Consider the following 11,379-nt stretch of genomic DNA (forward strand, 5'->3'; position numbering starts at 1 on the left):
CCCAGACCCGTGAGCTCATGACTGTCGATGTCGTCATAGTCGGCGGCAGCCGGAGATTCGTGGCTAGAACGCTCCCAGCGAAAGCGACAACAGCACCGATGTTGGCCAAAATATTTTGCTTCATTTCAGTTCGCATTGGATTCAAGAACGAGGCGGTCGGAAGTGGGAAGAGCTATACAGAGCATCGGGAAAACACAAATACGCGGAGAAACAAATACTCGCGGCGCCTTTGGAAACGCGACGGCAATTCTACTTATAAACTTAAAAATAATACAAATATATAAGTACATACATATCATATATGTGAATGGAACTTAAATAATGGCGAGAAAGTGTCCAATGATTTGAGTTCTTATATTCAGCAAGTAAACCTAAAAAAGCCTTAAAAGAGCCCTATTCAAAGTTATCCCAAGATAAGATAAGCAGATCCTCGACCATGTCGCAGGCGAACAGCATAACACCAATTCCTAGTACACCGCCGCCCTCTCGAAGGGCGAATAGACCACCCCGGATTAATATCCACAACCTGACCGGCGGATCGGCGATGAGTCAAGCTTCCATGCCGGCCAGTGCCCAGCCCCCCCATACGGCCCAGACGAACTACACCGGAAATGGGACTCAGGGTCCCTACTGGCCACCTGTGGCCAATCCCTTTGGCTACGGCAACTTCATGACCAAGGGCTACGAGGGCTTCCTCGACCTCACCAAGTCGGGCATGAGCTTCGGCGAGAAGTTCACCTTTGGCATGTACAACAGGCTTAGCAAGTGGTCACGTCGGTGGTTCACCCACATGTTCCTGCTCTTCATCCTGGGACTCTACAGCGTGGGCGGAGCGCTCCTCTTCCAAGCCATCGAAGGTGAGCCTCAACCCCTTGTCAACTTCAGTTCAGTGACGATATCCTCTAGACAATAATCATAAGGTTTCCCCCCCCAAACAACCGGACGCAGGAGTGCACTAAATTGATTTGTTTGCTTATCAAGCTCTTCGGAAATTGTTTGGAAAATAGTAAACAGTTCGCAGCCATTCAAATAAATACACCTGCTGACAGTGTATGTGCGCTGTATTGTAATCGTAAAAACATGCCCCATCAATTTGGCAGACGACTGATTCAGTCTCCGAGTCCAAGTATCCAGGTGAAGGAACGTTCGCATCTCATAGGTACACTTATATGGGTGAATCACAGCTGCGAGGGGAACACTGGGTCGTATAAACAAGCAAGGCGTCCCGTTGTAGATGATTAACGAGCGGATGGAGGATTCCCAAAATCATTGTAATAGAAAGCTTTGAAATTCACCGAATGCATTTGTCGATTTCACTAATTTGGAAAGCCAAAACCCTTTGATTTATTGCCTTGAGAGCGAAGACTACATTGGCAATCTTCCTACTTTTTAATCCCATCCAACATAGGTCAAGGTTTCATGAAACGTGTTCTTCTATTTTAGTGCGTCAGGGAAAGCTGGAAAAATTGGAGCTACAGGGGATGCAGAGGCAATTCTTTGACGAAATGCGTCAGATGACCAAGGATCCACAGTTGAGCGGGGTAAGATCATTGGTAAAATATTTCCAACCCAAAACAATTTATAATATTTTGCATATTTCAGTTGTCGAAAACAGATTTCGACAGTCAAGTGCTGCGAATAATGAACAATCATCCGTCGGTGGTGGAATCGCTACTCAGGAATGGACTGGCGGAGAAAGCGGAACCGTGGTCCTTTTGGAACGCCATGGTATACAGCTGCACCATATACACTACCATAGGTAAGTGATATATATTTAAATCTTCGAAAGCGAACTTTCGTAATTCCCAAGTGTATTGTGAGTGCAAAGACTCCCACGCCGATAAAAGATGTTTTCTTAGGACGCAAGACGGTCTATTTATGTTGTGTATTCTTCATTATTAAGCCAACAAAATATGTGACACAAAAGATGGAAATAGTTTTGAATATTTTTGCGATCGTTGTCGGCATTTGCGAGATAAAAAAATTGTGTCTCTTCTGGCGCAGACAGTTATGAGGTCTCTCGAGAGGCTTCGAAATTCTTTGGAATACTGTCACAATTCTTAATTAGGACTTATAAATAACTCACCCGCTGTTCTTGCACCTCAAGAACAAAATTCCACGAATTTTCACTTCACACATTCTTAATTAAATTTTCATTTAATTTCACTTTTAATTTGCAAAAGACTTTACTCCCTCATAAACATGCCATGAAAATGGAAATTCTTTCGACCGAACAATTCTGCGCGGTAGACTCATATTTTGAATGATTGCTCTACATCGTGAAATTATGTTTCATATTAACGGTGTGGTTAGTTAATGATTTGATAGCCAATTATATTCGATTCACTTGCTTTTGGGGTTTGTTCTGAATTTTATTCTCTGTCTGCCGACTCGTTTTACCGCCAGCCAGACAAATGGGTAAAATGGAAATAAATTATTTCCATGCGTCGCCACTTTTGACATGTTTCCAAAAACCGAAAAGTAAGAAATAAACTCAAATAAATCCGCAAGTGTGGAAAACTTTGCACCCACACTAACGCAAAAGCAATTAACACCAATTGCCAAATAATTGCCACAACACAACGACAGAATTTTCTTGTTTAAACGGGTGCCTTGTAAACAGATTTGCATTTATGGTTTAGTGCATGGATGTGTTAATTTGAAATCGAGAGTCTTCAAAGATTGCTGTGTTTGCTCACGACTATAACTCACTTGAAAATCAATGCACGCTATATTTAGTATTTACTTATTTTTAGGCCCAAGATGTCACAAAAATATTACCCAATTCACCCATGACACAATGAAATATTCGAATAAGTTCTCTTTTGAATGACAGGTAATATTTCAGGATTTTGCCATTTAGTTTTTATTGATTTATGCGCAAAGTAAACACAAAATCGAACAGATCAATAAACCGGAAAACACTTCATAATTCCCAAGCAAAATCCATATTCGCTGGCTGCCATAAAACTGTTGGTGCTGCGATTAAAATAACGCTTAGTAAAAACGATTTTATGGATTCAATACAATGTTTTAAAATGGTGCATGCCCAAATGGTAAACGAATCTCGAGTTCGGAAATGTTGAATGAAATTGCGAGGAATAAATAAACAAAAAAATCGCGAAGAAATTCCATAAAAGCGAATCCGATCCGTCATCAACGTTTTCCGAGGAGCAAGGGGCGGGAGCTGAGCCATCCGACAGTTCGAGGAGGGGCGAGAAAAATCAAAGGGGTTCCGGAAAGTATCTGATGAAAATTTAACAAAACATTTAATTTATTTGAAATTTGGAAGTGGAGAATTGCTCTATGGCAACAATGACGTCAGTGTATACAAAGATAAAATACTAGACGTCAAAAACAAATTATTTAAAATGTTTGCCAAATCTATTGCCATAAATATACTTTTTCGATTTGAACAGCTGCAAATTTAACAAATTATATGCACGAATCGAACTGCTAGTGGAAAGCGGAAGGAAACCCCCATACCAAACAATCTTGGGCATTTTAAACAAACCTCGAAAAATGAATAAAATTTCAAGAGAATTCGAATGAGTGTAATTCTAGCATAAAATTGATACATTATAATTGCAGCTTGCTTCGTACTAAAGGAGTCATCCGTTTATTTCACCACAAATCATGCGATAAAGTTCCCCTGATGAGAATATTGTTATTTTGACTAGGTGTTTGCAATGCAGAGAAAGAAACCAATGATAATTGCTTAAATTCGTCGGTTTTCTAGAAATTTGCGTTTAAAAATCGAGTTTTATTTTCGAGGACATTTCCAATTATTATAATTATTATTTTGTTTCAGCTTTCAAATTAAAAGTCTTAAGCTTATCTTTTTCTTTCCAAATGAATTCTGTAGATAGAAAACTTGGGAGATAAACTCGAGTTTCCAAGTTTCATAAATTGTTCGCTATAACACTACGAAATTCAACAAATTTTTAGTTCCCTCCAGCCATGCTCAAGTTGTTTGCTAACGATCTGTAACTCAATTTATTTGAAAGACTTTGAGTTGAAACGAGTTTAAGGATACGCTCATTGGACTCAAAGTATATCATATATATTTGATGTATATATCAAAAATTATATTCTATCATGACATTTTTACGAAAAATTTTATCCCATTGCGCAACGCCTAAGACTTAAAGTAAAATTTTGTTCGAGTACATTTATTGTTCACACAAATCTACTACCTCAAAAACTAAATAGTAAAGTTTGTTTTGGACCACCCTATTTCTTGACGAGGTAGGCATAAAAATAAACATTTCTTTGACATTAAGTGTACCCAAAATGTACATAAAACAACGGAAAACCCAGTGCCAATTGTTAAGTTCCTTCAAGTTTGAATTGTTTTTTACCAAAAGATTTACTACCAAATACAAAAACCGAGTCTTCTCTTGACATAATCTTGTTAATTAATAGTTGTTCTTAGGAAGTCTAAGATAAACTAGTAATACAAATATTTCTCCGATTGGGATGTATCTTTCTCAGAAAGATACATTTTACCCTCAGTTAACATTATAGCATTGCTTGTTATATCTATGACTTAATTGGTCAGTTCTTCAATATTAAGAATGTTACGATTTAAGCTTAATCAGTTCAATTTTTAATGAACCTGACCTAATCTAATTAATAAAAGTCAAACGAACAACTACGTCATAATTCTTCCTAGAGACTTTTTAAACTGCATGGTGTCTCTGGAGTTTAAAATTCCCTTTTTAAATTTAAATACGATCATACAATTTTAAGATTTTTATTTTAGAAGCATTTGAGGTACACTTTTCGATTGGTTGGTCAATGAATAATACCCAAACGAGTCTTTCCTTATAAACTATTTGGACATGTACAAAAATTGTACTGTACAGTTCCTTAAATGTTTGAATGTGGGTCCAATATTGAAAACTACCATCGACCACGACCGCCACCGCCACCACCACCTCCTCTTCCTCTGCCGAATCCTCCGCCTCCGCCGCCGCCACCTCCACGAGATCCTCCTCTGAATCCGCCACCACCGCGTCCACCGCCTCCACCTCGACCACCTGTTGAATATAAGAGTTAGGCTCCAGTTTGCAAACAAAACTTGTTAAATTACCTCCTCCACGAGAACCACCTCTGTTTCCAAATCCACCGCCGCCTCCACCGCGGTTATTTGTGAATGCTTTCTTCGCTCCTTTCGGCTGTGGAGGTTTGGGTAGAAATCTTGCGATTGGTAATAGCCTTCCAGGGTCGATATACAATGTCTGATTCGGTTTAAAGCTGTTCGCATAGACATTATCCGACAGTTTGATGGACACGCTGTAGTCACGAACGGTTCCAAAGATTTCGTCGATTTTGCCTACTTGTTCCTTGTTTTCGAGGAAAATTGGGGCATTGAAATATGGGACATCCTGGATTCCAACTTTGCACACAAGGTCGTTTTGGCACGAATAAACGTAGCTTCCTAGGGGAATAACTCTCTCCGGAGGTCCTAAAATTAAAAATATAAATAACAATTAGAGTAAAAAAAGCGAAATAATGTGGTCTATGGAAACTTGGCAAATTGCCTGAAAGAAGACAACACTTCCAGAGGGTTTTCAAAAATTGTTCGAGAGATATTTTCACTCGCCAATACAAAATATGCTTTCCTTCTTCTTTTATATGTATGTATGTATGTATGTATCTTTATGCATACATATGTATACCAAATCATGGGGATAAGTTGAAATATATGTATCTTTTGGAATTATATTTAATATATGTACATATGTACATATGTAAACAACGTGGTTTTTTGTAGTTTTGTTAATACTTGTATTAACTGAATGTTATATTTAAGGAAAAGTTAGTTTCTTCAACTTTTTTAGCTGAGGTTTTGTAGTGACACTTAATAAGTTCCATTCACATACCATTATCGAAGGCTCCTCGGCCGCCACCACGTCCACCTCCTCCTCGGCTGAATCCTCCGCCGCCGCCGCCGTTGGATCTGAAGCCACCACCTCCTCCTCCGCCGCCGCCGCCACCACGAAATCCTCTTCCGCCGCCACCGCCGCCACCACCGCCGCCACCACCGCCGCCACGAGGTCTACCAAATCCCATATTTAATTATTAAAAATATTGAGCACAAAAACCAAAAACACGTGCGCGTATCTTTGAGCCACAATATTTAGAGAAGGAAGAAGTTTGAGTTTCTTAATCGATACATCGATAACTGTAAGCATATGTGTTAGTATTCACAGCACGGTTAAATGCGATTTTTTAGTATATTTGTGGACTCATGGTCACACTGAACTAATGTAGCGGACTTTTAAAAACGTAAAATATTTTCTTGATTCTTAAACGGGTAACATATTCTAGCCCTTGTATACAACAATTGTTACGGATGGTCGTAACAAATATGCCTAAATATCTTGATACTTATCTTGATAAGTTTAGCTTTCTATCTCGTTGAACGCTACAATTGATTTTGTCTAATTTGTATGTGTACCAATAATAGTTTATGTGTAGATAACATGTCAAGCTGGTGTAAAACACATGGTTATGTAAAATAATTTTTAAATTTTTAAAAAGCTTACATTTGTGAGTTTACTCAAAAAAATACATACATTATGGTTGAAAATATTTAGTAATTTTGTAATTACTAAATATTGTTTAATGTATTAAAGTTGTTTACAGCTTCTTACATTTGGGAATCATAAATAATCGTTTTTACAAAATGTTTATTACATTTTTTTTAACAAGAACATTTTTTTGTTCATACAAAATTAAAAAAAAAAAAAGAATTGCCGATTGAGACATCAAAATTCCCTAACTACAACTAGTGCAACTACATATTTTACAAATTTTTTCCTACTCATTTAATGAGCAATCGGACAAGAGAATATTGGACAAACACAATAATAGAGAGTGTATCTCACATCATCGGATGCAGCAGATATAGCAAATTTAATTACTATATAGCTGAACAGCTGTTGAGACGTCTACCAAAAATATAGACAACAAAATTGAAATTGAAAAGTTGTATTTGAATTTTCTCCACACTCTCAGCAGTTGGATGCCAGCCGTGGTTGAGTCAGTCAGATATATCCAATTTATTGGATCGCGTCGCGCTCTGCACCATCTATATAAACAGATACAGACATTCTTATATGTAATTGCACTTCTGAAATACATAAAAATAATATCGGAAAATAAAGAATAAATCGGTGGAAAGTGTATTGTCCAACAATTTGAGCAACTGCAAAACGATAAGCATATAGAAAATTGCAAGCGAAAGTGATATAATTACCCAGAGGCATATTTTCATAAGCGGAATATGAACGCCTCGTTGGCCAGTTAAAAATAGATGGCCATAGCATGAGCACGAGCATGAGCACGAGCACAAAGATAGATCGCGAAAGTAGCGCACGGCTGCGGCTGGACATGATGGAGCAGCCAGTGGACGCCAGGCAGCAGCAGCGCCATCGACGCCGCCTAGGTCGCAGCCACCGTGAGCCGACGCCCGTCACCGATGTCCTGCCGCAGGACGATGCCAGTCCCGAACACTTCCCGGATCCCTCACCCCAAATGGTGCGCATGCAGATACGACCGCCTGGCACTCTGTCCGCCCACGAGAGCAAGATCCTGCGGAAGCGGGACAAGAGCTTCGCCAGCTCCACGGCACGCAGTCAATCGCAGCCGCGTGAGGCCGAGAAGCTGAGTAGTCCGGATGCCAATCATCTCATCAAGCATCGCAGTCTATCCTCGCCGCGCCACAAGGAGGAGTCTAGCGAGAGTGAGCTGACCACCGGCAGCAGCAGCCAGCAGCAGAGGGCCATGGCCATCCCGAATCTCGGCCAGACCCAGGATACCCTCACCCGATTGGAGCAGAATCTGCAGCGGTTCGAGGACGAACGCAGGCGTTTCGATGCCGAGAAACGGCTCTTTGAGCGCGAGAAGCGGGAGCACAAGATGCGCCACCGCCAGCAGCTGGACAATGAGGAGAGGAAACGACTCCTGCAGAGCTACCGCAAGCTCAGCGATCGCATCCAGCTGCCGCAGGACGAGGAGGAGCGCCGCCGGCTCATCCACAGCCTGCGGTTTCAGAGGCAGGAGGCACCCAAGGTTCGGGCACGGAATCGCAGCAGCGGCTACGAGGAATCCTCCACCCAGTTCAGCTCCTCCGAAGCTGAGGCGATGGAGGAGATTCATGCCAGGCCACGACCCCCCAAGATTCCCCAGGGCTATGTGGCAGCTCCGATTCGAGGAGCCCCACCACCACCACCATCACAAGCTACTGCCCCACCCAAACCACCGGAAAGACAGTCCGTGAGTCGCAACAACTCTCTGTCGCCCGTGAGACCCCAACGAAGGTCCAAGACTCCGGAGCAACGGCAGGAGATCAGCCGGAAGCACGAGTACGTGGAGGTGGGCGAGTCTAGAGCAGAGGTGCCAAAGCCCAGGATCACGGAGGCGGAACAGCAATCAGAGCTGATGCAGAAGTACATGGAGGCAGCCGAGCGGGCGGAAAAGGCAGAGGCTGCTCTGGCGGCCCAAAATCTGGCGGCGGAGGGAGTGCGTCGCAGCCACAGCTTGAGATTGGCCGAAAAGGAAGAGAAGCCGCCAAAGCGCAGTTCCAGCTTAGAGCGTCCGCTGAGAGCCAGCCAGAGATCGGGCGGCAGTCTGGAAAGGGGTGGCCAAGGTGAGGAGCCTCTACCCGCCGAAGAATCTATTCCCGAACCAGAAGCTGAGCCAGAAGCAGACCAGATGCCAGATCCAAAACCCGAACCCAAATCATCCCTCTGGCAGCGAATAAAAAATATATTCCGACGAAAGAAGGTGGTTAAAAGTAAAGATGTCACAGATTTACCCACAGTAAGCCAGCCGGAGAAGTTGACCTCCAGGACCTTTCTCTACCACCTACGGGTGGAAGCCGCTCATGAGTGGCGGCGCCTGAAGTTGGACTACCCCCAGCGGGTGGAGGAGCTGCGTCAGCTGCGCAACAAGTGCATTGCCTACCTCATCTGCCTGACCATGCTGCTGGGATTCGGAGGACTCATGTTTCGCTATACGGAGGGCGCCTCGGAGGACATCTACAAGTGCGAGGTGCGCAAGGTCAAGCGGGATTTCGTCGACAAACTCTGGGACGTCAGCCACAACATGAGGTAGGGCTAGTGGAGCGGGCTTGCTAGCCAAGTTCAGCGAGTGATCCGTTTGTATCTTTGCCAGAGAGGAGGACTGGAAGTCTCTGGCGCGTCAGAAGCTGCGCAAATTCGAGGACGAACTGAATACCCTGGCCGAGCTGGGACTGCGCCGTTTTCCGGGCCAAAAGTCATGGAACTTTGTCAATTGCTTTATCTTCTGCTGGACCGTAATCACAACCATAGGTAACCGATCAATTGGATTCCTCTTTGGATTGTAAACAGCAAAAGGAAGAAATTGGTTCGAAATTGGTTCGAAATTGGTTCGAAATTGGTTCGAAATTGGTTCGAAATTGGTTCGAAATTGGTTCGAAAATGGTTCGAAATGTGTTCGAAATTGGTTCAAAATTGGTTTGAGTTAGGACCAGATTTTAATAGAAAAACCTTAAAAAAGTATATACGTTTCTGGAATTATAAAAGTTAAGGCAACCCGGACTTCTGACTCACAGAACACAACAATTGTGTTAATGGTAGCGTGCAGCGAAATAAGAACAGATACATTCTTGATGTTATTTATTTTATAGCAGGGCAGTACAAATGGATTTTTCTGTTTATTCCGCCTTTTCCTTATTCGGTTAGGATAATCTTATTTCCTAAATGTCGCCGGAGTTCTTCTGAGATCTCGTCGACCTATAACTTAAGCACTCTACAATCCACTTTTAAATCACTAATACTCTTTTTTAATAAATAGCACAAACTCCTTGAATAAATAAGTTTGTGAATGCTATTTAAAATTTTATTTTTTACCCCCCACTGCTTTTAAAACTGAGTGTCCCTCTTGTTCTCCTCAGGATACGGCCACATCACACCAAAGACGAACCTGGGAAGATCGCTGACCATCGTCTACGCCATCATCGGCATCCCCATGTTCCTGATCGTGCTGGCCGATCTGGGAAAGCTCTTCACGCGCTGCGTCAAGTTCCTGTGGGCGTATGTGCGGCGTGTGTACTACACTCGATCCTGCCGGAGGATCCGGAAGCAGCAGCAGATCCGTGATGCGATGACAGGGTTCAACACAGTCTACGACATGGCCATTCGACGGCCCAGCATGTTCTTTGGGAAGTCGGGTGAGGAGAACGACGAGGAGTCGCAGGCAGATGCGGAGGCAGGCCGATCGCTGGGCACCTCGCACCCGGAGACGCCCACGTCGCCGTATCCGGAGACCTTCGAGGTGGACGACGAGTTCAACCTGCCGGTGTCGGTGGCCTCGCTCCTGCTCATCTCGTACATCCTGCTGGGCACCTTCGGCTACACACTGGTGGAGTCGGAATGGTCACCCCTGGACGCCTTCTACTACGTCTTCATCTCGATGTCCACCATTGGCTTTGGCGATTTGGTGCCCGGCAATCCCTTCTACGTGATGGTCAGCATGATTTACCTGATCTTCGGCCTGGCCCTCACCTCCATGTTCATCAACGTGGTGCAGATCAAGCTGAGTGACCACTTCAAGCGGGCCAGTGCCAAGGTGGGCGCCACCATCGGCATGAACATGGCCAGCGAGTTCGGGGATGAGGGCGGCTCGCAGGTAAAGACGCCCTCGGAACTGGCCTCGGTGCACGGTTCGCGGCTGGACAGGATCGAGGAGGATGGTCAGGAGGCGAACGGCCACGGTAGCTCCCCCCTGCCACCGCTGACCTCCATCCTGCGTGCCCCACGTCCTCTTTCGCCAGCTTTTAGCACGGTGGATGCCAATGGCGATGGAGCTGGAGCTGGAGATGCTGATGGCAATGTCAGTCCGCCGCCTCTGCTGCCCAGGCGACAGGTATCCGTGGAGCCACAGCCGCCGGCGGAGGGGGAGAACAAGAAGAAGAAGAAGCATAGATTCTTCTAGGGACCCCCACAAAAATTTAAAAAAAAAAAACCTGACAACCTTTACTGCTAGGGAACCTCATAAATGACATGGCAATTTCAATCGAATTTACCAGAACGCTGTTCTGAGCGAAGATATATTTTCATTTAATTTGTTATTTAATTTTACTTATCACAATCGTAGGCTAAGACTAATGTTAATGAAATAAAACAGGCGAGCTGACAACGCATAAGATGTCTATATGTATACTATTGGTGTGGAAAAGGGGGGGCTTTGATTAGTCTTCATCAATAAAGCTAACAGCGTTGTTGGTTTAATATTTAATCAATGAGTTTTCAAACATTTCTTGCATACGTAAAATGCTTTGTGTGGGTCTTTTACTGTAAATACCTTGTATTTATACATACAAAT

The 11,379-nt window shown here is 43.4% G+C and overlaps 2 protein-coding genes across 3 annotated transcripts; one reads left to right on the forward strand and one right to left on the reverse strand.

Moving 5' to 3' along the window:
- Window positions 1-121: 121 nt before the first annotated feature.
- LOC108145492 lies at window positions 122-11,197 on the forward strand. Of its 2 annotated transcripts, XM_017270950.2 has the most exons (4): window positions 122-857; window positions 1,444-1,541; window positions 1,603-1,759; window positions 9,950-11,197. In XM_017270950.2, exons 1-4 carry the CDS (start codon window positions 437-439, stop codon window positions 10,987-10,989), a joined length of 1,716 nt encoding a protein of 571 aa, XP_017126439.1. In that variant the 5' UTR covers window positions 122-436; the 3' UTR covers window positions 10,990-11,197. The 2 variants fall into 2 exon arrangements, with proteins under 2 accessions (XP_017126439.1, XP_017126438.1); XM_017270949.2 differs by lacking the exons at window positions 122-857; window positions 1,444-1,541; window positions 1,603-1,759 and adding exons at window positions 7,009-9,122; window positions 9,187-9,344.
- On the reverse strand, window positions 4,743-6,149 carry LOC108145494 (probable H/ACA ribonucleoprotein complex subunit 1). The gene is made up of 3 exons (XM_017270951.2): window positions 5,889-6,149; window positions 5,096-5,470; window positions 4,743-5,042 (listed from the first exon to the last, which is right to left on the reverse strand). The coding sequence occupies exons 1-3, from the start codon at window positions 6,076-6,078 to the stop codon at window positions 4,906-4,908; spliced, it is 702 nt and encodes a 233-aa protein (XP_017126440.1). The 5' UTR covers window positions 6,079-6,149; the 3' UTR covers window positions 4,743-4,905.
- Window positions 11,198-11,379: the final 182 nt, after the last annotated feature.

Source organism: Drosophila elegans, unplaced genomic scaffold, assembly GCF_018152505.1.
Source record: "Drosophila elegans isolate 14027-0461.03 unplaced genomic scaffold, ASM1815250v1 contig_520, whole genome shotgun sequence".
Lineage (NCBI taxonomy): Eukaryota > Metazoa > Arthropoda > Insecta > Diptera > Drosophilidae > Drosophila > Drosophila elegans.

What these genes read in the sequence shown, in the direction of transcription:
- LOC108145492 (XM_017270949.2), top strand. Translation starts at nt 7,336, where the DNA reads ATGAGCACGAGCATGAGCACGAGCACAAAGATAGATCGCGAAAGTAGC. An exon ending in GACGTCAGCCACAACATGAG is followed by an intron (nt 9,123 to 9,186) that starts GTAGGGCTAGTG and finishes TATCTTTGCCAG; the next exon opens with AGAGGAGGACTGGAAGTCTC. An exon ending in GACCGTAATCACAACCATAG is followed by an intron (nt 9,345 to 9,949) that starts GTAACCGATCAA and finishes TGTTCTCCTCAG; the next exon opens with GATACGGCCACATCACACCA.
- LOC108145494 (XM_017270951.2), bottom strand. Translation starts at nt 6,078, where the DNA reads ATGGGATTTGGTAGACCTCGTGGCGGCGGTGGTGGCGGCGGTGGTGGC. An exon ending in CCGAGGAGCCTTCGATAATG is followed by an intron (nt 5,471 to 5,888) that starts GTATGTGAATGG and finishes TTTTAATTTTAG; the next exon opens with GACCTCCGGAGAGAGTTATT. An exon ending in AGGTGGTTCTCGTGGAGGAG is followed by an intron (nt 5,043 to 5,095) that starts GTAATTTAACAA and finishes TATATTCAACAG; the next exon opens with GTGGTCGAGGTGGAGGCGGT.